The following is a 21,395-nucleotide window of genomic DNA, read 5'->3' as shown; positions in this document are numbered from 1 at the left end:
ATTTAAGTAAGTTGTTCGTTATGCTTGTGTTAAAGATTAAAAGAACAGAGAATATGTTCTTTATTTATTTTTTATTTTGTTCATTTGAATGGAGAGCTAGTAACAGTCGAGAGAGGATCACATATATATCTGTGTGTGTATGTATATTCAGCACCCTTTTAACATCCCCATTCTGTGACAACCTACATACCATAATTAGGAAGGTGAGGCACCAACACCTTTACATTAATATATAGTTTGGTGGTCAAACATTACAAGGGGTACCCTAAAATTTTTGGCTCATATTTTTCTTCTTTTTTGGATGATTTGATGTTTCCGTATCTCTCTGTCTAAGAAATATATATACAACTTCTGTAAAACCAAAGCATATCTATTTTTAAAAATTAAATTCCCACATTGTCGTTAAAGCATGTGTCAAATTTTATAAAAATAACTCACATTTTTCTCTCTGTCTGTCTCTCTATCTTTTTTTTTTCTCCATCATATTTATCTCCAACTTCTCTCTCTTCCATGATATAGTTTTTATTTCTTTTTAAATTTTTTTATATTTAAACACACAGTACTAGGCTCCATCTAATCTCTACTAATTAATGAAACCCTCTTTGTCAACTAAAAAAAGGACAAAAAGACAAATTAGCCTTCTATCACACAAAAAAAATGATGGGCAATAATATAATTTCAAAGGTCCAAATTTTACTGTTTTTTATTGAAGTTTCACCTACTCCCCACACGTTCTATCTCTCCCCCTGTCTCCTTCTCATTTTCTAAAAAAAATTTGTTCATACACACAAAGTGTATAGCCAAATGCTAGTATTTACTAATAGAACTTGCTGTAATTTTTCAATCAAAAATAAAATTAAGGGACACTAATTAGACAATAAAAGCATCTCCAAAAGAGATTTAAACAGTCCACATCAGCAATAATAAAAATAAAAAACCAACAACACAAGTGTTGTCCAACCAAAACGTGAATTCCTATGTGTCATAACATGGATTGGCAACAAAGGGGCTGCTGTTAAATTTGATAGCAGCTTCAATTAATTTTTACTTAATTATTAAATGTTTTTAATTAAATTTTTATTGGTTTAAACATTTATCAAGGTGATTGTTAATTGACCGTGTTTTTTTATTGGTTTAAAGCATTTACTATAATTTGAAATTTATATTTATAATTTGACGTATCGAATGGAAAGAAAAACTTTAAACAATGTAAAAGTATCACTAGCCTATAAATTTAATACGATCTAAGACCTATAAAGTTAAAAAATACTTGCTTACATACGAAGAATTCTTATGCAAGTTACAATTTAATTGCATACACAAATTAATTTAAAATTACTTTTAAAAGGGTCTATTGACTTTCAGATGTAAAGACTAAAGAGTACTAATCTTCATTAATTTAAAGGGTTTATTGACTCTAGACCGTTCTCTCCCCAAGTTGGACTCCTTCCCTCCTATCCTTCCCGACTCTTTAAATCTCCCACCAGTCACCACTCTTTATTTCTAATCAAAATCCTCTGGCACCAGGGATTCGATCCAAATTAAACTGAAACCCCCCACCCCTCAAAGTGGGGGAAAAAAAAAAGGAGGGTGCACAAGAGAGAAAATGGTGGGTTCCTCCTCTTTTTTTCTCCTTTTTCTTCCTTTCATCCCTCACACTTTTTTCCTTTCATGCTGCTTTTTCTTTATTGCAAGTATGCCTCATGAGTTTTGGTAATGGTCCCTGTAGGAGCAAGAACAGCAGCTCAGCACCAGATGGGAAGGCTATGTTGACTGGAGAAGCCGACCTGCAATCAGAGGCCGGCATGGTGGCATGCTTGCTTCCTCGTTTGTGCTGGGTATGTTCCCTAATTCTATAGTCCTGTTCTCTTGGCCAACTGATCACCTGGGTATATGTATACCCTTGGATTTCACATGAGGATTGAGACTAGCTAAAACATACAAATCCCGTTCATTCATTCTCCACCCCTGATATCAAATTCAAGGATGAGTGATGATTCATTTGTTGGTCACCTGATGGACAATAGAACATTTCTACCCAATCCTAATCACTCCAATCCCCAAAACAAAGAATCGGGCTTTTGAAATCATTGATGATGTTGTATTTCTAAGTTTTTGGTGGTTTTTTTCACTGATTTTGCTGCGTTTTTTGTGTGTTGTTATCCATATGTATTTAGTGGCCGAGGTATTGGAGAACTTGGCATATCTGGCAAATGCAAGCAACTTGGTCATGTACTTATCGGACTACATGCATTTATCTCCGTCCAAAGCGGCAAACGATGTCACAGATTTCATGGGCACCGCCTTCCTTCTGGCCCTTCTCGGTGGTTTCTTATCCGACGCCTTTTTCACAACTTATCACATCTACCTGATAAGTACAGTCATTGAATTTCTGGTAAATACAGTTTCCAGTTCCCCTCTCTCTCTCTCCTCTCTCTCAACGTTTTTTTCTTATTTGGTTACTTCTGCTTGCAACTTTCTCTTTCCTTTTTCTGTTTTCAGTTACAAGCTTTCTCTTGCTCTTTTGTTAGTTGCTATGTATATGTTGAAATCTGCACATCTCTATGCAATTCTTCCATTCCTTCCATTCCTTTCCCCTTAACTTTTGCATCATACATCATATTTTTAAGACTACTATTTCTAAATAATATTTTATATATATATATATATATAAAGTAGGGTTGGTTCTGTCGAGGGAGTCCAAAGGGCACGTGCCACGTGGCTTGCAAGATCACGTTTCAGTCGGAACTGAGTCTGTGCGAGCTGGGTTGGAAGCAAGCGCCATAAAACCCTCTCAGCCTCTCAAGAATTGAAAACCGTACGGATATGTTGGATAAATCATAATTTATTGTGGTCAATGAGTTCACTTGGTTGCAGTTGGGGCCTAGAGAAAATATATCACTATACTTCTTTCTTTTTTTCATGGGAAAAACGTAATAGCCTTATTAAGTTAATAAGGAGAAATTCTTACATATAGTGCGGGATGACAAGACCGGTACTAGAGACACACTTTCGGTGCTCGTTAGAATCTCTTATTATAGTGACCGTGATCTTAAGAGAGGATTTGTTAGGCAACAAAGTCAAAGTTAGGGGCCATGGTAATCTAATATTATGAGTTTTAAAATTATGATAATCAAGTTAGTTTAATCAGTATACTCTCTGCTCTGTAGTCAAGTTTGAATATGTCTCCCTATAACTTGAGTTAGTTTAGAATAAGAAGGAATAGTTCTCGGTTGCACAACAAAATTTCTCATTAATAAGGTCAATGATTCTAAAAGAGGATTTATTAGTTTACAAAGTCAAAAGTATATGAGTTTTGTAGATTTGGACTGAACTAAGTCTATTAGGGTAGTGTGCTCTTCCTTTGTACCCAACTTCACTCTACCCTAAAAGCCAAAACCTTTATGGGTTTGTGGAATTTGGGAAATTTGTTTATGTTATATAGAATACAATTTTAGGTTAAAAATACCTAAACAAATCATACAACGTAGCTAACCAAATGGCGGGAGTCTTGAGATTGTTAGTAATAACTTATATATCACGGGTACATCGTTACTGTACTGTTGTATGTTAATGATACAAAGACATGCACAAGATCCAGAGCGGAGCCACACTATGGCTGTAGTGGGCTATAACCCAAGGCTAATTTTGAATTTTTATAAAATTGCACGTAATTTCATTTGCAAAAGTTGTCTAATTCCATACTAGGCTGGAATTTTTTTTTGGCAAAATTAGCTTATCTCGAACAAGAAAGAAAACATAGCTCACCCCTATAGATTTTTCCTAGCTCCGCCTTTGTTCCTATGACAATGTATCATTTGTACTAGACTTCACGATAACAGTATGCTTATATCATATAAATTGCTATCAAGATTGAGGGCCCATGTATGACTATGCATTTGTTGTCTCATATCATGCCATGACAATGAGAAACTTCGATTACTCAATTTCAGTTTGACAGCAACGCATGCATTAATACAATCTATCTTTTTCTTCTCCCTTCACAATCTTGTCTTTGCTTAGACTTGCTTGATAGAAACACTATTAAGTACTACATGATAACTTCTCACTATTATCACCCATTAGTGTACCGCCTCCACCCATGTGCTGGCCCTTTTTCTGCCACGTATACCCATGTGTTTGGGAAACATGATTGTACCAAGTAAATTCAATCATATACATAATAGATGAAAGATCCATACCCAACATTAAATTTCCTTATTTTGGATCTCCTATAACTATATGCAAGAGGAAAGTTTTTTCAAATCCGTCGGCGGTGTCTTCCGTCCAGATTCACTGAAACGCGTGTGTGGTTATGGATCCGATAAGGAGCCGGAGACTGAAAGGGATGTGAAATCAATAAAATGTGCATCAAATTAGAGCCATCAATCATGGTTTTTAGGATAAATAAGACCCCAAAAACATTTCTTTCATGTGTAGTGACAGTTCATACAGCAAGTCCTTGTTTGAGCAAAACTTCCAAAAATTGTAGTGGGGATTCAACACATGGATGTGGGACCCCATTTTTTGAGGTTTCCTTGTTTGCTTATTGGATTTATCACATCTGTACAATGCCATTTCTCAAATTTTTTTCTTCCCCAATGAAAAGGATACATTGAAATTTTTGGGGGTTTATTGTTGATGGAACATGCAGAAACTTTAGAACTCTTCTATTGGTCACTTTGAAGGGTGTGGAGCCCATTGTTTATGAGACAAAGGCCCAACATATGCCATGTGTATAGGCCAGTGCCCAGGCCCACCATACAAGAACAAAACCCAAATTCACAATCTCAACGAAGCGATATTCTAAATTAGTCTAATTCACAGAAAAGAAGATCGAGTGCCAAGGGCAAATCTATTGTCCTTACCGACCCAGCTAACTCACATCTACACCGAAATCACAGACTTTGAGAATTTAACTTTTTTAACTTGCAAATGTTTTATTCTTTCGCTTAATGTTTACCGACCCAGCTAACTCACATCTACACCGAAATCACAGACTTTGAGAATTTAACTTTTTTAACTTGCAAATGTTTTATTCTTTTGCTTAATGTTTATCTGCCTTATTAACCAATTCAAATTTCCAACATCGTCAGGGTTTGATCCTACTCACAGTGCAAGCTCGATTACCTTCACTGAAGCCACCACCGTGCACTCAAGGCAGCCTCGACAATCCATGCCAAGAAGTCGAAGGTGGAAAAGCTACCATGTTGTTTCTAGGCCTGTATCTGGTGGCACTGGGGGTCGGAGGGATAAAGGGCTCCTTACCCTCACATGGTGCAGAGCAATTTGACGATAGCACTCCACAAGGAAGGAAGCAGAGATCAACCTTCTTCAACTACTTTATCTTCTGCCTCTCTTGCGGCGGCCTGATTGCGGTGACACTGGTAGTGTGGGTTGAAGACAACAAAGGGTGGGAATGGGGTTTTGGAATTGCAACCATTAGCATATTTTTGTCTATACCGGTGTTTCTTGCTGGCTCCGCTCTCTACCGGAACAAGATACCAAATGGAAGTCCCCTAACAACCATTTTTAAGGTAAGAAAAAATTAAGACGATATTGCGCAACTTCCATGTAAATTCTAATGTTCGTGATAACATAAATTACACATTGCTAATATGCCGAGGAGATCTATAGGTACAAACGATATTCTACTTTAAACTAATCTAAAGTGTTGGGAGGGGCCTAAACATCTAAAAGGTTGCTTGAATTCCATGTAAAATAATTTAATTTGTGTTGTTATTGAGCAGGTTTTGAATGCTGCCACACTTCACAGCTGTGTGACCAAAAGTCCACGCAATGCCATTGTAAGCATGGCTCCAAGCCCTTCTTCTTCAACCCCAATTGCCCACGCGGTATCGGAATCAAACACCGTGGAGAAGGAGAATTACGCCACTGATGATCAAACTCCAACAGAAAGCCTCAAGTTCCTAAACAGAGCAGTTCTAGCGAACAAGCCAGTCCATGATAGACTACATTGCACCGTGAAGCAAGTCGAAGAAGTCAAAATCGTGCTTAAAATCCTTCCAATTTTCGCGTGCACAATCATGCTCAACTGCTGCCTAGCGCAGCTCTCAACATTCTCCGTCCAACAAGCCGCAACGATGGACACAAAGCTCGGCTCTCTAAAAGTCCCGCCGGCCTCCCTCCCTATCTTCCCCGTACTCTTCATCATGATCCTAGTGCCAGTCTACGACTTCTTCATCATCCCATTCGCACGCAAGGCCACAAAATCCGAAATGGGGATCACCCACTTGCAGCGCATAGGGACCGGCCTAGCCCTCTCCATCGTTGCCATGGCAATATCAGCCCTTGTCGAGATCAAGCGCAAGCGTGTAGCGACCAACTCCGGGATGCTCGACTCAACCGAGCCGCTCCCGATCACGTTCTTTTGGATTGCGCTGCAGTACGTGTTCCTGGGGTCGGCAGACCTGTTCACGTTGGCCGGACTGTTGGAGTTCTTCTTCACGGAAGCGCCGCAAAGCATGAGGTCTCTGGCCACATCTCTCACTTGGGCATCCTTGGCAATGGGGTATTACCTGAGCTCAGTGATTGTTTCTGTGGTGAATGATGTTTCAGGGAAGTACTCCCAGCGCAAATGGCTGGCTGGTAAAATGCTGAATCAATACCACCTGGAGAGATTCTATTGGCTCATGTGCGTGCTCAGTGGATTGAATTTCTTGCACTATCTTTTCTGGGCAGTCAGATACAAATACAGATCAAGGAGAACAAATAAGTAAAACAAGATAGTATCTTACATGGCATGGGCACACTACCACCACAGTTTATACGGACAAAATCTTAATATGTCTATGTATTATTGACGTAGGACGTTCCCGTGCCGTGAGAGTACTCGGGTCATAATTAAGATGTGGCATCATGATCATAACTTGCAAGACAACTGCTTGGACTGTAAATATGATGGCAAAAATGTTAGCAGTTCTATAAAACTCATAAACCAAAATTACAACAACAGGGTTCTAGGGTTACAATACAACTAACTCATTCAGAATATAAAGTAGTGTATAGCAGATTTTAATAGCAAGAACACCTACATGTGTTCGATGCCATGTCTGAGCCGCAAGTTGGTCTTCTACTCCCACTACTCAATATCTCCCTTACTGTCAGAATAGGTCTCAGTAATTTCTTAGGGTTTTTCACGTAAGGGAGCAGGGACTACAACTTCATATATTTATATATATCAGTTAGGGTTACGCCACCGGCCTATCAACGGTCGCATACCCTTATCATCTAAATGATGAAAGAGTCCTATCATGATTCAATATCTTTGCATTAAACCCTTATCAGGATTTGATCAAGTTAGCTGCATGAATATAAGACTCCATAATCCTTATGTGTTGGAGATCAACTATATCACTTTTTATAACAAATAACCCGTAAACAAGTTACTTGTCATTCAAGTGATACCAAACACTCATTGTCATTCATTAGAACTTTTACATTCTCCCACTTGAATGTCAATGAGAAATCTCAACTCACAAGGACTCACGGTGATCACTGAGCCTTCCAAATTTGCAACCAACTTTTCTTGACAATGTGTCACTAAAAGTTGAATGTCGAACCAAGGAAAGTAAAGAACAAGTCGGTCTGTACATTGCATTCCATGATTACAGACACATTTAACTTAAAGCACAATGTCAACAGCAAAGTCATGATAACAAGAATCATTAACCAAAACAATGATTCACAACATAAGAACATTAGCTGTTAAGATAAAATATGAATGAAAACTTCAAATCATACTAGCTGCTGATTGAATCAAAATAATGAGAGTACTGACAAAACCAACCATATTCAAACATGATTATCACAGTTAATCGAGTGTTTACTCCCACTCATTAACTGATTCAAAAGTCTCTTTAACACCCATATTGAAAACATGGCTTTTGAACACTCCCATTGGTAGAGCCTTAGTCATGGGATCTGCCACCATAAAAGTCGTGCCTATATGTTGAATATCAATAGTCCCTTTCTTAACTTCATCCCTCACCTTTAAGTATTTCATGTCCATCAATCTATTTGCTAAAGACCTCTTGTTGTTCTTTGAGAAGAACACAACTGCCTTATTATCACAAAATAACTTCAATGGTCTGTCAATTCTGTCCACAACTTGCAACCCTTTTATCATATTTCTAAACCACACTGCTTGCTTGGTTGCTGTGTAACAACCAATGAATTCAGCTTCCATTGTCGATGATGCAATCGACTTTTGCTTGGCACTTTTCCACGAAATCGCACCACCAGCAAGTAAGAATAAGTATCCATTGGTTGATCTTCTATCATCTACACACCCTGCAAAATCTGAATCTCTGTATGCCACTAATTCCAACTGGTCAACCTGACTGTAGACAAGCATATAATCTCTGGTCCTTTTCAAATATCGCAACACTTTCTTGGCTATAGTCCAATGAGCTGCCCCAGGATTTGATTGAAATCTTCCTAGTACACTCACTACAAATGCTAAGTCCGGTCTCGTGCATACTTGAGCATACATTAAACTGCTCACAAGTGATGCATAAGGTTTGGATTTCATGCTGTCCTTTTCCAAATCGTTCTTGGGACTTTGATCATTGCTGAACTTGTCTCCCTTTCCAATTGGCAATTCACCACTGGAGCAATTTTCCATATTAAATCTCTTGGTTACTCTATCAATGTACAATCGTTGAGAAAGGCCAAGAGCTTTCTTGCTTCTGTCTCGAACAATCTCGATTCCTAAAACAAATTTGGCTTATCCCAAATCTTTCATGTCAAAGCTGTTAGATAACATTTGTTTGGTTGATTGTAGAAGAGTCATATCTGAACTAGCAATCAAGATATCGTTAACGTATAATACTAAAAACACAACTTTAGAACCACTTATCTTTAGATACACACACTCATCCATCTTGTTTTCATGAAAGCCAAATGCAGTCATAACTTGATCAAACTTCTTGTTCCATTGCCGAGAGGCTTGTTTCAATCCATAAATGGATTTGTTCAGTTTGCAGATCAGTGATTCCTTCCCCCTTTCAACAAATCCTGGTGGCTGGTGCATATAAATGTCTTCTTCAAGATCGCCATTCAGAAATGCGGTCTTTACATCCATTTGGTGAAGTTCTAGGTCAAAATAAGCGGTTAGGGCTAGAATCACTCGCATAGAATCCTTTGTGGACACAGGGGAGAAGGTTTCATTGTAATCGATCCCTTCTCTTTGAGTGAAACCTTTGGCCACTAATCGTGCCTTATGTTTGTCAACATTGCCCTGGGAGTCTCTTTTGGTCTTAAAGACCCATTTACAACCTACTGTCTTTGTGATACCTGCAGGTTTTGGTACAAGGCTCCAAACCTGGTTTGTGTTCATTGAGTCAATCTCTTCAGTCATTGCTTGGTGCAAAAGTGGTGCCCTTATGCTAGTAATGGCTTGGTGATACGTGGCAGGATCATCTTCATCGTTAAGACTATATTCTGCTTCATTTAAGTAGACAAAATCTGGGAGCATAACTGTTTTCCTAGCTCTTTGGGATCTTCTAACATTTTCAGCAGCTGGTACTTCGAGTGGTGGTTAATTTCCTGTAGTAGTGATATTCATTGGATGCTCATAAATCTCTTCATTTGGGTCGTTAGTCTCAGCAGCATTATTTGGAGTTCCCTCTTCCATGAAGGAGATTGGTGCTTCATTTTGTGTTTCAGGTGGAGTAGATAACACCTGTGGTGGGGAAATCCTAAACCCTAATGTTATGTCTTGCGGATCAAGCAAGAGAGTGTCATCATTTCTCAGTTCCTCAAACTCAAGTGACTGTGAAGTAATGGCACACGCACCTAACTCCTCAGGTTCTTTTACAAACTTTGCATTGTGAGTTTCCATTATTCGAGAGGGACCATGTTGACAGTAAAATTTAAACCCCTTTGACTTTTCTGAATAACCAACAAACCTGCAACTCATTGTTCGTGGATCAAGCTTTTTCTCATTTGGATTATAGAATCGAGCCTCGGCTTTACAACCCCATATGTGAAAGTGATTAAAACTTGGTCTTCTTCCAGTCCAGGCTTCAAAAGGCACTACTGTCACTGACTTGCTCGAAACTCTATTGATGATGTAGTTGGCAGTTTTCAAAGCTTCCCCCTATAGAAATATAGGTAGCTTTGCCTGTGTAAACATTGACCGAATCATGTCTTTTAAAGTCCTGTTCCTTCTTTCTGTCACCCCGTTTTGTTGTGGAGTCCCTGGAGTGGTGTATTGAGCAACTATGCCATTTTCTTGAAGGTATGTTGCAAAAGGACCTTTGTGTTGTCCAGCTTCAGTATACCTGCCAAAATACTCACCACCTCTATCGGATCTTACTATTTTAATATGTTTTTCCAATTGTTTTTCAACCTCTAACCTAAAAACCTTAAAACAATTTAAAGCTTCAGATTTTTCAGAAATTAAGTAAACAAAGGCAAAACGTGAAAAGTCATCAATGAAAGTGATGAAATAGGACTTCCCACATATGGTTTTGTTTGGGAAAGGTCCACAAATGTCAGTATGAATGATTTCAAGTAGATGTTGACTGCGAGTTGAACCCAATTTTCCTGTGTTGGTGAGTTTTCCTTTAAAACAATCTGTGCAGGTTTGAAAATCATTAAAATCCAATTGAGGTAACAAGTTTTGTTTGCATAAAGTGATAATTCTTTCTTTCGAAATGTGCCCCAACCTCTTGTGCCAAAGCATAGAGGATTTTTCTAAAGTGAGCAATCTTTTAGAACCAATATCTTGAACGTGAAAACATTCATGGACATATGAACATTCCATTTGCCACATATTAGTTTGTAAATAAGCGATACCAAGCAAGGAATTCATATTATTTGATTCGAAAAACCTTACACTTTTATCATCCCCAACAAAAGAAATGCCTAACTGAACTAATTTGGATGCAGAAATTAAACTCCTTCTCATTGAAGGTACATAAAGTACTGGATTCAACTCTAAAATAAAACCTGATGACATAACTAATTTAACACTGCCAATAGACTCGACAGCAACCTTACTCCCATTCCCAACATAGACATTGTAGACTTCATTGTTTACTTCCTCTGTGTTTGAGAAGCCCTGCAAGGAGTTAGTTATGTGAATGGAACATCCAGTATCAAACCACCAACTTTTAGGAGGAATATAAATCAAATTGGACTCTACACAGACAAAAACATTTGTTATTTTACCTTTCTTTGTAAGCCAGTTTTTGAAACCAATACAGTTCTTTCTCATATGGCCTGACTCTTTGCAAAAATAGCACTCCTTTTCCTTTTCTATTTCAGTGTTCATGGGTTTAAATTTGAAAGATCCTTTAGAGGTGTTAGCATTTTTAAAAGAAGAAGAAATTATATTCTTCTTCTTCTTACCAGCAGAAAACGATGAACCAGCACTGAGGGTTTTGGTCCCTTTCTCCATTTGCACCAAATTCACTTCACCAGTCTTGTCAGTTTTAAGTTGATCTTCCTCTTGAATATCAAGAGAGGCCTACACAGAAATGGGATTTAAGCACAGTTTTTTTTTTTTAATCTTGTGGTCATAAGTTATCTGTCCTAGTAGAATTACAGTAGTTTGGTTCATGTTGTGAGATTGGAAATGGTCCAATGGAATATGTGTCGTGTTTTAGGAAGCAACTTGTGCTTTTTTTTTGTCGAAATTAACTTATCAATGAAGGCTATAAGATACACGTATTCACCCTCGATTTTTAAGGGGAGGAGACCTACACTAGCTATAGTACGCAAGCTGGAACTAACACTTCAAATAGGGTCCTATGGATTCTCGTATCAAAGAGGTAGAGAATTGTGAATGAAACGTTGATTTGGTCGAATAATTCTTAATAGATGATTACATTATGATTATTATTAATGTTAAGGATTAATGCATTAAACCAATAGAATAATTAACAATAAAATCACACAATAATTATGTTTAACTGATTCCATTTCTCTAGTCCACCTTCATTTCAAGTCTCAATAATCCCGAAAAGAATAATCCTAAATTACTCCGCCAAAAATACAAATTAATGTTGGCCAATGAATGGCATTCACTGCACCCGAACCCAGACACCGTGGCTGGGAGTGCCAGCGTGGACAAGAAAAAGCAAGTAGTAACCAGGTGGGGCCACCGTGTTCTTCGGTGGGCCATACGCCGTAATCTTGTAAGCAGTCGTCGACAGGTGCTCCAGGAGTGCCACGTCCAAAACCACCATCCTCTGATTCATTGCGAACGAGTGCGTAGTAAACGACGGCGTTACCAGCGCCACCGAAATCCGGGGATCCGCCCGGTACACGGATAAAACAAAGGTAACAGAAAACTCCTGCCCGTACGATACGGTATCGTCCCTCGTTTCGACGGACAGGATCGACGGCCGCAAGGGAGCGAAGAGTGGGCCCAGGTACGGCGGGTGGAACGCCTGCAGGCTGAGATCAGTGGGGAAAGCTCTCCTGAAGTTGTACTCATTGTGCGGGTTGCTGCCGCCCACCAATATTTTGCCATCTGGCACAAGAAGAGCGGCGGAGTGGTACATTCTTGGAATGCTGCTCGGATTCAGCACCACGAATCTCCGGTCCGGATTCGATTCGTAGGTCCGGTACAAGACCGGGTTGAAAACCGGGTTTTCAGCGGCGTCCCAGCCCGCCGTCCCGTTCGATGCGCCGTTGATGATGATGACGTCACCAGTTGGCAGTAGCAGCATGTCGGACATGACACGTGGCATGGGCATTTCCTCCATGACCCATTTCGGATGCGGGTCGGACAACTTTATCCGACCGCAGCTGTTGGAGGCGCCGACGTGTATTTTATTTTTCGACAAGTTAAAAGCTCCGGGAAGCGCCCCGCCACATATCAAGATTTCAACTTCGGGCAGACCCGACCCGGACAAGACCCCGTTCATTTTGAGCGGGAGGAGGACGGAGGACCCCGTACTGGGATAGTTCCGCTTGACGGCGACCGGCATACCGGGGAGTTCCTTAACGATCCGGTTGTTACTGTGATCAAACAAGATTGACCGGTTGTTTGCGAAGATGAAGAGGTTCCCGTCGGGCAAAAGGTGCAAGAACGGGTAAAGATTGTTCTCCTCGCCCTGGTCGTTGGTCTCCGCCAAGAACCGGAAGTAGAACAACTTGTCGTACGACTCGTCGTTTTTCTTGGGGTAGAACTCGTAGGTGAAGGCTTTTCTTCCTCCCACGACGATGACGCGTCCGTCGGGGAGTATCTGGTTGGATGCGTACCAGCGGCGGTCGGAGAGGTTTGTCGGGAGCTCGACCCATTGACAGCTGTCGTCGTCGCAGGGTGAGAATGTGCGGATTCTTCGGATGCCGTTGTCGCCGTATCCGCCTGTTTGGACGAGGGCACCGTTGGCATCGAGGGCGCCGGAGGAGCACCAGGTCTCGGAGGCGACGAAGAGGGGGCGGGATGTGTCGGTGGCGAGGTCGTAGATGAGGGAGTGGGCGGTGCAGTCATTTATGGTCCTGTTGTGGAAGAGGTAATGACGGCAGGCGGCACCGTCGGGGAGGGAGAGGTTAGAAGGGCCCATATCGGTCCAGTCGAATATAATGACTTTGTCGTTTTTGAGGAGCTGCATGTGCATGGCCGAGACGCCAATGCTCTTGTGCAAAAGAACCCACTCGCCGCCGTCGGATACATTACTAATTTTCGTCGTACTGGAGGGCAGCGACGTCGTAAGGGATAAGTATTCGGAATGGGAGACGATGAAGAAGCAGGAGAAGAATATGGGGACGATGCAGGGGATAATGGAGGAGGAGAAAGAAAGGTTCTTGAAAACGGAGGCCATGGATTCTTGGGTATTGATTCACTGCGCTGGTGGAGTGTACATATATATACAGTGGATTCTCACTCTCAGTGGCTGAGTGTCTTTCCGGATGAAAGTAGAAACAGATAGCAGAGGATGAGGACGATGAAGGAGGTCTGAGCTGTGCATGGAGATGGCGGTGGCCGTGTTTTCACCTATTTAGGTCAAAGCGGTAGGTTTTGTTCTGTTCGGAGGGCCCACAGACAGCATGGTTACTTCCAAACTGGGCTCGTGGGCCGGGCCGGGCCTAACCAATATGCACATTTATGGGAGGTTTTGGTGTAAAATCATTAAGTGGGTGAATCCGAATCGGCTTTGATGTGGATGTTCCTTGAACTTGTTCGTATCCGTTTATGGGACACGTTTTTTATTATTTGAAATTACTTTTTCAATTAAAAAGGTTAAGTGAACACTGCTGGGTGCAGAGAACAGATAAAATATGAAGTGCGAAGAAGTTAAGATAATTCATCATCTTCTTATTAACTCTAGCACAAAATGATGAATTATCTTAAGGGCCAGGGTTGTAGCAAAGAAAGATTTTTTTTTTTTGATGGAGATATATGGCTCGTTTAGAACATGGAAGTGATTTTAAATAACTGAAAGTCTGAAAGAGTTTTTAGTGAAAATGTTTTTTAAACCAATCCTTAGTAAAAAAATCAAGTTTATCCTAGAAAAATATTTTAAGTGCTTGATTAGTGCTTCTTTCAAAAAGCACTTTAACCATTTTTTGAACTAATTTCACCAAAAACGGTTTTTGTCATTTTAAAGATACTTACAAACAAGTCTTTAATTAACCACCTAATTTCTATGAGCATTTTAAGTAAGGTTATAAATATCTCTAACATTATCAAGTATTTGTAAACGAACCACGAGCTGGTGGCCCAATAGTAAATGTTGGATTACGAGACTTCCTTAAAACTAAAAACTGGAGGTCTCGGATTCGAAACCCGATGCTGGTGTGGAACTCAGATTTGTGGCCAGGGGAGGCTGAAATACCTCTGTGAGTCTTCCAGCTCTCGGAATGAGTGGATAACTGTGACTTACTACTAGTTGTCCCCCTTTTTCAGAAAAAATATATATTTATAAACAGGCTTGTAAATAATCGAAAAAATGTGAAGCACTCTATTCTCACGATTTCATAGGTAATTTGAAAATATCAGCAATTTTAGTGAATTTGATTTACCGATAAGTCCATAAAAAAATGGAAACAATAATTTAATAAATCGACTGTCGTCTAATTATTTCATTCACATTCATTCGTAACCAAAGACCAGTTGCAACTTGCAGCATTTATTTCCAAGCATACATCATTACGGCAAAACTCTACAATGCACCTCTTATGGGATGCACCGGATCCATTGAGCGGTTGGGTTTAGAGAGTATCAATATACCCATTCAATCACCGGCGCATCGCATACATGGGCCAACCGAAGGGCTGAATTAGCAGTCTCAATTTTACCGGTGCATCCATATCGCATAGAGGGGGTGTAGTGCAGAAAATTGCCTAATACAGGCTGGTCTAGATGCTCAAACCTACAACTTTGAAGCCATTTTATTTTCCGGACTTAAATTGAGAAGCTGGTTTGATATTGCTGTGCTTTGAAAAAAAATTACTTTTGTTATACTATGAGAATAAGCTCATTTTTGCTGATTCACGTTTTCAGCTTTTTTTCACCCAAAACTGTAAAAATAAGCTGTTTTTAAGTGTTTACCAAACACCTTTTTAAGCTCAGCTTTTTTATATACCCACTTTTTATAAAAGCACTCAGTATTAAACCAGTACTAAGCTTGATTCTTTTGATAAGAACAAAACAAAACCAGAACACAAACTTTGGTGTTTAATTTAATAGATGATTGCAACTCCAAATTGCTTTCTGCATATTTCTTTTCTTGCAAAGAAAGGTACAACACACCAAACAAGGAAGACATCACAGAAAGAGGACAAACACCAGAAGAAAGATAAACGACCGCGGGGAAGAAGGCCAATCATCATGAGCAGCTTGAAGCTGGAGTGAGTCTGAGAGTTTCGAGCAGAAACTCGATAAATTTCCACTGATGGACCTTTTATATATGAACAATTAAGTGTAACAAGGATCGAATCGGATGTGGCACCGAACCAAACTTTTTTCCGATGTCTGCATTTCCATCTACCGCCAGATAAGAACATAAATGTGTTACAATGGAATAAATTTCTAGCATGGGACTGTGGGAGATATTGGTGAGATTTAAGGCAGCACTAGCAGCAAGCAAGAAGCAGAGGTTGTTACTCTCTTAAGACTTGGAAGCGCCGGCACCCATTGTTAAGCTCCGCACTGCAATTCTGACTGCACCAACAGTGCTAAGCTGCCTCATCTCGGGGCTTAGCCCATGTTCGACCTGGTTCTTACACCCTTCTTCCATCTGAACACCCACAAAGTACGCAATCTGAACAGCCATAAACATAGTAAGAGAAACAGAGAGACAAGATGAGCAACTGGGTCCATACCAAAAGATCGGGTAAAGTGGAACTAAAGTGATTTTGTCAATTAGCACTGCCAGTTGAGTACTAATTTGTATCCTTGGGATTCAAGGACGCTGTGCCTAAGACTCATAAATGGGATTTATAAACAAAATGAACAACCACATTCAACAGGCCAAAATATCAAGAGGTTCAATTCTTTCATAAAATGGAGAAAGATTAGAAATTGGTAAACTGTAACACCTCCGATGATATTATCCATCAATGCTTGTGCAACACAAAACGCATAGTTACAGCTCAGCCAACACATCTCTCCAAGTTAATAATGTCTTAGCTAATATAATTTTCTCATTTGTTCATACGGTTCCACACAAACATGGAAATCAACTGTCTGTGAACTGTGAAGCAATCCCAATACAAGAGAAAAAGGAAGGAAACTTGGTCCCCCGAAAACGAAACTGCATATTTGTATACCAGAAAAGGTTGATCAATTGAAAAGCATTTTCTGCCTTACTTTTCTCCAAGCAAAGGCACACCAATACATCTCATTGACGAAAACAATTAACAGTACAAAAAAATAAGATTCAACTAGAGTTGTGAAAGCTTTAGCCATAAAGTACCTTGCCAGAAGCATTACGAATAGGTGATATGTGAAGGAGATTCCAAAATGAATTTTTATCCTTCCTGAGAATGAAATAGCAACAAAGTCAAATCCGATGAATAATTTGTAGTGCATGTGGAACATATAGAACAAATAGTTAAGCAGCAACCTGTAATTCAAGATACGTACTGTGCATGCTGTTTCGTTTTGAATGCTTTCCTTTATCTGAGGGGAAAATAAGCAAAAATGGGATGATGCACTAACATCTATCTATTCCACCAAATCACCAAAATATATGGTGACGACATAATCACGACGAAAAAGGGAAAATACCCGATATATCATTGAGGGGTCTGTATCCGTCCCACTCAAAAATCTACAATTGCGCCCCAAGACTTCATGTCTGGCATAACCTATACAGGGAAAACAACTAAGTTGAGTAACTGCATATGCTGGATTATTCAAAAGATTTGCATACAACATGGAGTTTAGATGGTTAAGAAAGACCCTGGCAAATAGCTAACATTGTACATGTTACCTGTCAATTTGAAGAAGGCATCACTTGCATAAACTATAGGCATATCCGGTAAGTGTGAATCAGTTCTGAAAGCAACACAATCATATCGAAGCAAACAAAACGTACAATCATCAGCAATCTTCAGAAAGCATGAAACCTTCTGCAAAGTAAGGAAATGAGAATTTGCAACAACTCACAATACAAAGCTTTGTTTGATTCTACCAAGAGATATATTTAAGGCTGAACTGAGAAGTCCCACCCCACATAAGTTGCATCTCTTCCCACAAACTAATCTGCCCGTTAACTCGCTATAGTGCGTTAGCACGGACAAGATGTTATTAATAGCAGTTGCAGCTCTCGTCTTCTCTACATCACTTGCCTCACACGATTCTTCAATGTTGAATCCTGTGTGTTACATGGTAAACGAAGACTCAACCACAACAAAAATTTGGTCACAATCAAAACCAGAAACCGCAATCAACACAGCTAGAACACCGAAAAGAATGTAGTTTAAGACTAACAACACCAACAATCATAGATAACAGGAAACAACAATTGAAAAAGTAACATATTACAAAATTACTTGGAACAAAAAATTAAGAAATTGCATTACACGAACCTCTGCTATCAGCATCGTCCAATGCAGATTCCAATGACAAAACACGACCCAAATCAACCAAAGAATCAAAGCACACCTCTTTTCGACACGATCCGTAAACAATCTCACTCATCCTAGACCCCTCCTCACACAAACCAACCCCATTTCTCCCACCAGACCGCCTCGGCTTCCTCGAAATCGGAACCTGAACTCCCACGAAATGAATCACCCTCCCATCCTCCTTCCCAAAAACAGGACACATATGAAACAGCATCCAAAAGGGCGTCCCGTCTTTCCGATAATTCAGCAAATTAATCTGGACGGCTCGCTCCTCCCTGATGGCCTCCCGGACCTCCATGACCGACCGCCTGCAAGTCCCCGGACCCTGAAACACTCTGCCGTTCCTCCCGACCACCTCGTTCTTCGAATATCCCGACATTTTCAGGAACTCTTTGCTCGCGAACACGATTGGGTGCCCGGAAATCCAAGGGTCAGTGATCGTGAAGCTATCGGGCAGTTCCCCCAGAGCTTCCTGGACCCAGAGCGAGTAGCGGCTGATGAACGACTGCTCGATTAAACCCAGCTCCGATTCCATCGTCCCTGTTCTCCAATCACTTCCACAAAACCTTCGCCGCTCTGTGTTCGATCGAGTCCCAATCCCATGTGGGCACTCGTAAAGTTAAAAAATTGGAGAAAACCCAGTTGAGAAAACGAGCAGAGCACGCAGAAATTCAAAGAATTTTATCAATCGGCGTCGCCCATTGATTACTGGGTGAGTTTTGTGACATATGAAATGTAAAGATACCAGCTTTGATGAGCATTTCTTGCGAGAAAGTGAGCTTATAGTGAAAGGGAACCCATCAGGATTTTCAAATTCGAAAATATCTAGTGTCTGAGAAATACCCATCAATCGTCTTTGGTTTAATTAGTGCGAAAAATAAATAAATCTGAATTTCCGTTTTTTTTTCTGAAGCAGTATTTGACACAACAGTGTGTACAACTAGAAACCCACGAAACAGCCAACAGCATCCTCTCCGGATCATTTCGGTGGGGATTTTAAAAAACAAAACTAATGAAAATGGTTTGAAAATTTTGAGTTTTAATGATAAGGACAAAATAAAGGGTAAAGTAAATAGTACCAGAATTGACTTTTTAGTGTAAAAATGTGGTTTTTCGTTAAAGTAAACAGTACCGGGTGCTTTTCGTTAAAATTCTCTTTTAAAATTTCATGAATAGTGTTTGTTTATTGTGCACTTAATTTTTATCAAATACGGTTTGTGTTTAATTTTAAATAAAAATATTTAAAATAATTTCTGACCGCACAATATACGATAAACAAACAAGATTGGCAGATTCCCGAAATCCTCACAAAGAGAATTCGACGAGGATCCGAATTCACAAAACAGAGGTGGCTGTAGCAACTGTGCAGAGTCACAATTTTTTTTTTTATATATCGATATTTTTACATTAAGGATAGAATAAGTTTGGTCACATAATGGGCAGCCTAATTTGATATTAAATTCACCATCCACAAGATTCAAACCTATACCTCTAACTTCTAAATAAAGAAAAATATCACCAGACCGTAGTACTAGATAGTAATTAAAATATCTTAATTCATTATTCTAATAGTTAACTTGATCTGGTGGTCTTAGTGAAAGAGATCGTATTCATTTTTCGTTTTCAAAAAAAAGGGGGGGGGGGGGGGCTAAATAGGAGAAAGTCATAATAATTATGAATCAATTGAAATAAAGTTTTTTATTAAACTATTATTAAAACAATAATAACTAATGCTAGGAGCTTCTTTCTCATTCTCTAAAGGCTTGTTTGGATGTATTTTTATAAAAAATGTTTTTGGATTCCAAAAGCATTTAAAATGCTTCAGTTATGTGTTCCAGGAAGCACTTTAAGTGATTTTCCAGGATTTACTTGTATCTTCCCTAAATATTGGTTCTAAAAATATTTTCACCAAAAACGATTTCAGTCATTTTAAAAGCACATCCAAACAAGCTCTAAATTTTTCGAATTCTCTCTAAATTTAAGAGCATGATAGGGAGTGTGATTGAAGATGAAATTTTTCGATTTCTCTCCATATTTTGGTTAGGAGCTCATTTAGAGAATCCGTTGAAGATGTTATAAGCGAATTCACATTCATAAGTACCAATCAAAGAATGAAAAGTGCTTTCAAAAACAAAAAACAAAGAATGAAAAGTAGATGCAATAGTAGATTGCCTAGGTGGTTTGAATCTTATGTTTAAACCGTTGCGTTTTGAGTTTAAACTCTCCAACATTGCTTATATTTCAAAAAATTTGGAGGAATACATGCTAATTTGAAAAAGGATCCTCTTACGATCTTTCCTTTGTCATTGTTTTGGTGGGATTCTGGTTATCCTCATCCCACACACACCTTTGTCATCGTTTGGATTGTTGTGGTGGATGTCGGTCCAACAGGATCCACGTAGTGAGAATCCTAGAGATTCGTGAATCGTGTCCATTCATCGTATATCATGCGATCAATTTTTATCAAGTACTGCTTATATTTATTTTTAAATAAAAATATTTAAAATGATTTTTGACTGTACGATATACGATGAACAGACATAATTCATGAATTTTAGAGATCCTTATAAAGAGGATCCGGCAAGAATCCGAACTCGATGTCGGTAGTCCACATCCCACACACACCTTTGTGACTCTTTGAGGAGTTTTGTGGTGGGATGTCGGTAATCTTCATCCAATTGATTAATTAATTTATGTGGGTTCCCTTGGTTTAACCTCCTAATCACATCTTAATCACCTCTCCATTTCATTAATTAATCTTTGTGCGTTCCCAGTCGCTGTCAAACGAAGCTGGGTCCAAACAAAACAAAATGGGGTTTGAGTTCGAAAACGCACTAACCAACGTCTAATCATACTTATCCAGTCCGCGTCAATGTCATCCTGTGTTGTTTCTTTGTTTATGCGCCGCTGTGCTTGACGTGTCATGTAAGTACAAGAGCCAATTGAGCAAGTGAATAATCCATATAACGCAGTTTCGTTGTTACATGATTAGGGATGGACAATGGTTATAGCGGTCGGGTAATCAAGCTTATTTATCCATAACTGTTTATACTTAAACCCGCATAATCATTTACCCTTTGGATAATTGTCTAAAATAGTTATACTCATACCCATAACCATTAATAAACGGCTAACCATACCCATAATCGCATACATATTTAACCGTAGCCGTTTAATACAGGTTTATCTAACATCTTTATAGGGACATTCATTATACATTTCCGTATTTTAATTTTTAAGTCATTATACCATTCCAATAATTGAAATAATTCCAATAGTTTCGAAGACATTTCAGTCAATTTCACGATTACCCGCAAGGAATTTAAATTAATTTAGTGAAT

The 21,395-nt window shown here is 39.3% G+C and overlaps 3 protein-coding genes across 6 annotated transcripts; 1 reads left to right on the top strand and 2 right to left on the bottom strand.

Moving 5' to 3' along the window:
* The first annotated feature begins 1,396 nt into the window (after positions 1-1,396).
* On the top strand, positions 1,397-6,973 carry LOC103402937 (protein NRT1/ PTR FAMILY 4.6-like). The gene is made up of 5 exons (XM_008341722.4): positions 1,397-1,609; positions 1,730-1,838; positions 2,178-2,395; positions 5,097-5,537; positions 5,751-6,973. Exons 1-5 carry the CDS (start codon positions 1,607-1,609, stop codon positions 6,738-6,740), a joined length of 1,761 nt encoding a protein of 586 aa, XP_008339944.3. The 5' UTR covers positions 1,397-1,606; the 3' UTR covers positions 6,741-6,973.
* Positions 6,974-11,932: 4,959 nt separating this feature from the next.
* Positions 11,933-13,802, bottom strand: LOC103403295 (aldehyde oxidase GLOX-like). The gene has a single exon (XM_017323603.3). It carries the CDS (start codon positions 13,800-13,802, stop codon positions 12,054-12,056), a length of 1,749 nt encoding a protein of 582 aa, XP_017179092.1. The 3' UTR covers positions 11,933-12,053.
* A 1,838-nt stretch (positions 13,803-15,640) lies between these two features.
* LOC103416526 (protein TWIN LOV 1-like) lies at positions 15,641-18,906 on the bottom strand. Of its 4 annotated transcripts, none has more exons than XR_003770085.2 (7): positions 18,016-18,888; positions 17,594-17,801; positions 17,418-17,482; positions 17,213-17,292; positions 17,069-17,104; positions 16,899-16,962; positions 15,641-16,244 (listed from the first exon to the last, which is right to left on the bottom strand). XR_003770085.2 is itself a non-coding variant. In XM_029095952.2 (7 exons), exons 1-7 carry the CDS (start codon positions 18,587-18,589, stop codon positions 16,092-16,094), a joined length of 1,200 nt encoding a protein of 399 aa, XP_028951785.1. In that variant the 5' UTR covers positions 18,590-18,906; the 3' UTR covers positions 15,641-16,091. The 4 variants fall into 4 exon arrangements, 2 of the variants coding, with proteins under 2 accessions (XP_028951785.1, XP_028951786.1); XM_029095952.2 differs by having other exon boundaries at positions 17,049-17,104; positions 18,016-18,906; XM_029095953.2 differs by having other exon boundaries at positions 15,641-16,220; positions 17,049-17,104.
* Between the last annotated feature and the right edge of the window lie 2,489 nt (positions 18,907-21,395).

The sequence above is a fragment of the Malus domestica genome, chromosome 16, assembly GCF_042453785.1.
Source record: "Malus domestica chromosome 16, GDT2T_hap1".
Taxonomy (NCBI): Eukaryota; Viridiplantae; Streptophyta; class Magnoliopsida; order Rosales; family Rosaceae; genus Malus; species Malus domestica.
This window is presented reverse-complemented; position numbering and strand designations above follow the sequence as displayed.

Excerpts from the sequence above, each read along its gene's own strand:
- LOC103416526 (XM_029095952.2), bottom strand. The coding sequence starts at position 18,589 with ATGGAATCGGAGCTGGGTTTAATCGAGCAGTCGTTCATCAGCCGCTAC. Across the intron at positions 17,802-18,015 it reads GGACGATGCTGATAGCAGAG|GATTCAACATTGAAGAATCG; the intron begins GTTCGTGTAATG and ends TGTAACACACAG. Across the intron at positions 16,245-16,898 it reads TTCGTAATGCTTCTGGCAAG|ATTGCGTACTTTGTGGGTGT; the intron begins GTACTTTATGGC and ends ATGGCTGTTCAG.
- LOC103403295 (XM_017323603.3), bottom strand. The coding sequence starts at position 13,802 with ATGGCCTCCGTTTTCAAGAACCTTTCTTTCTCCTCCTCCATTATCCCC.
- LOC103402937 (XM_008341722.4), top strand. Across the intron at positions 2,396-5,096 it reads GTACAGTCATTGAATTTCTG|GGTTTGATCCTACTCACAGT; the intron begins GTAAATACAGTT and ends CAACATCGTCAG. Across the intron at positions 5,538-5,750 it reads CCCTAACAACCATTTTTAAG|GTTTTGAATGCTGCCACACT; the intron begins GTAAGAAAAAAT and ends GTTATTGAGCAG.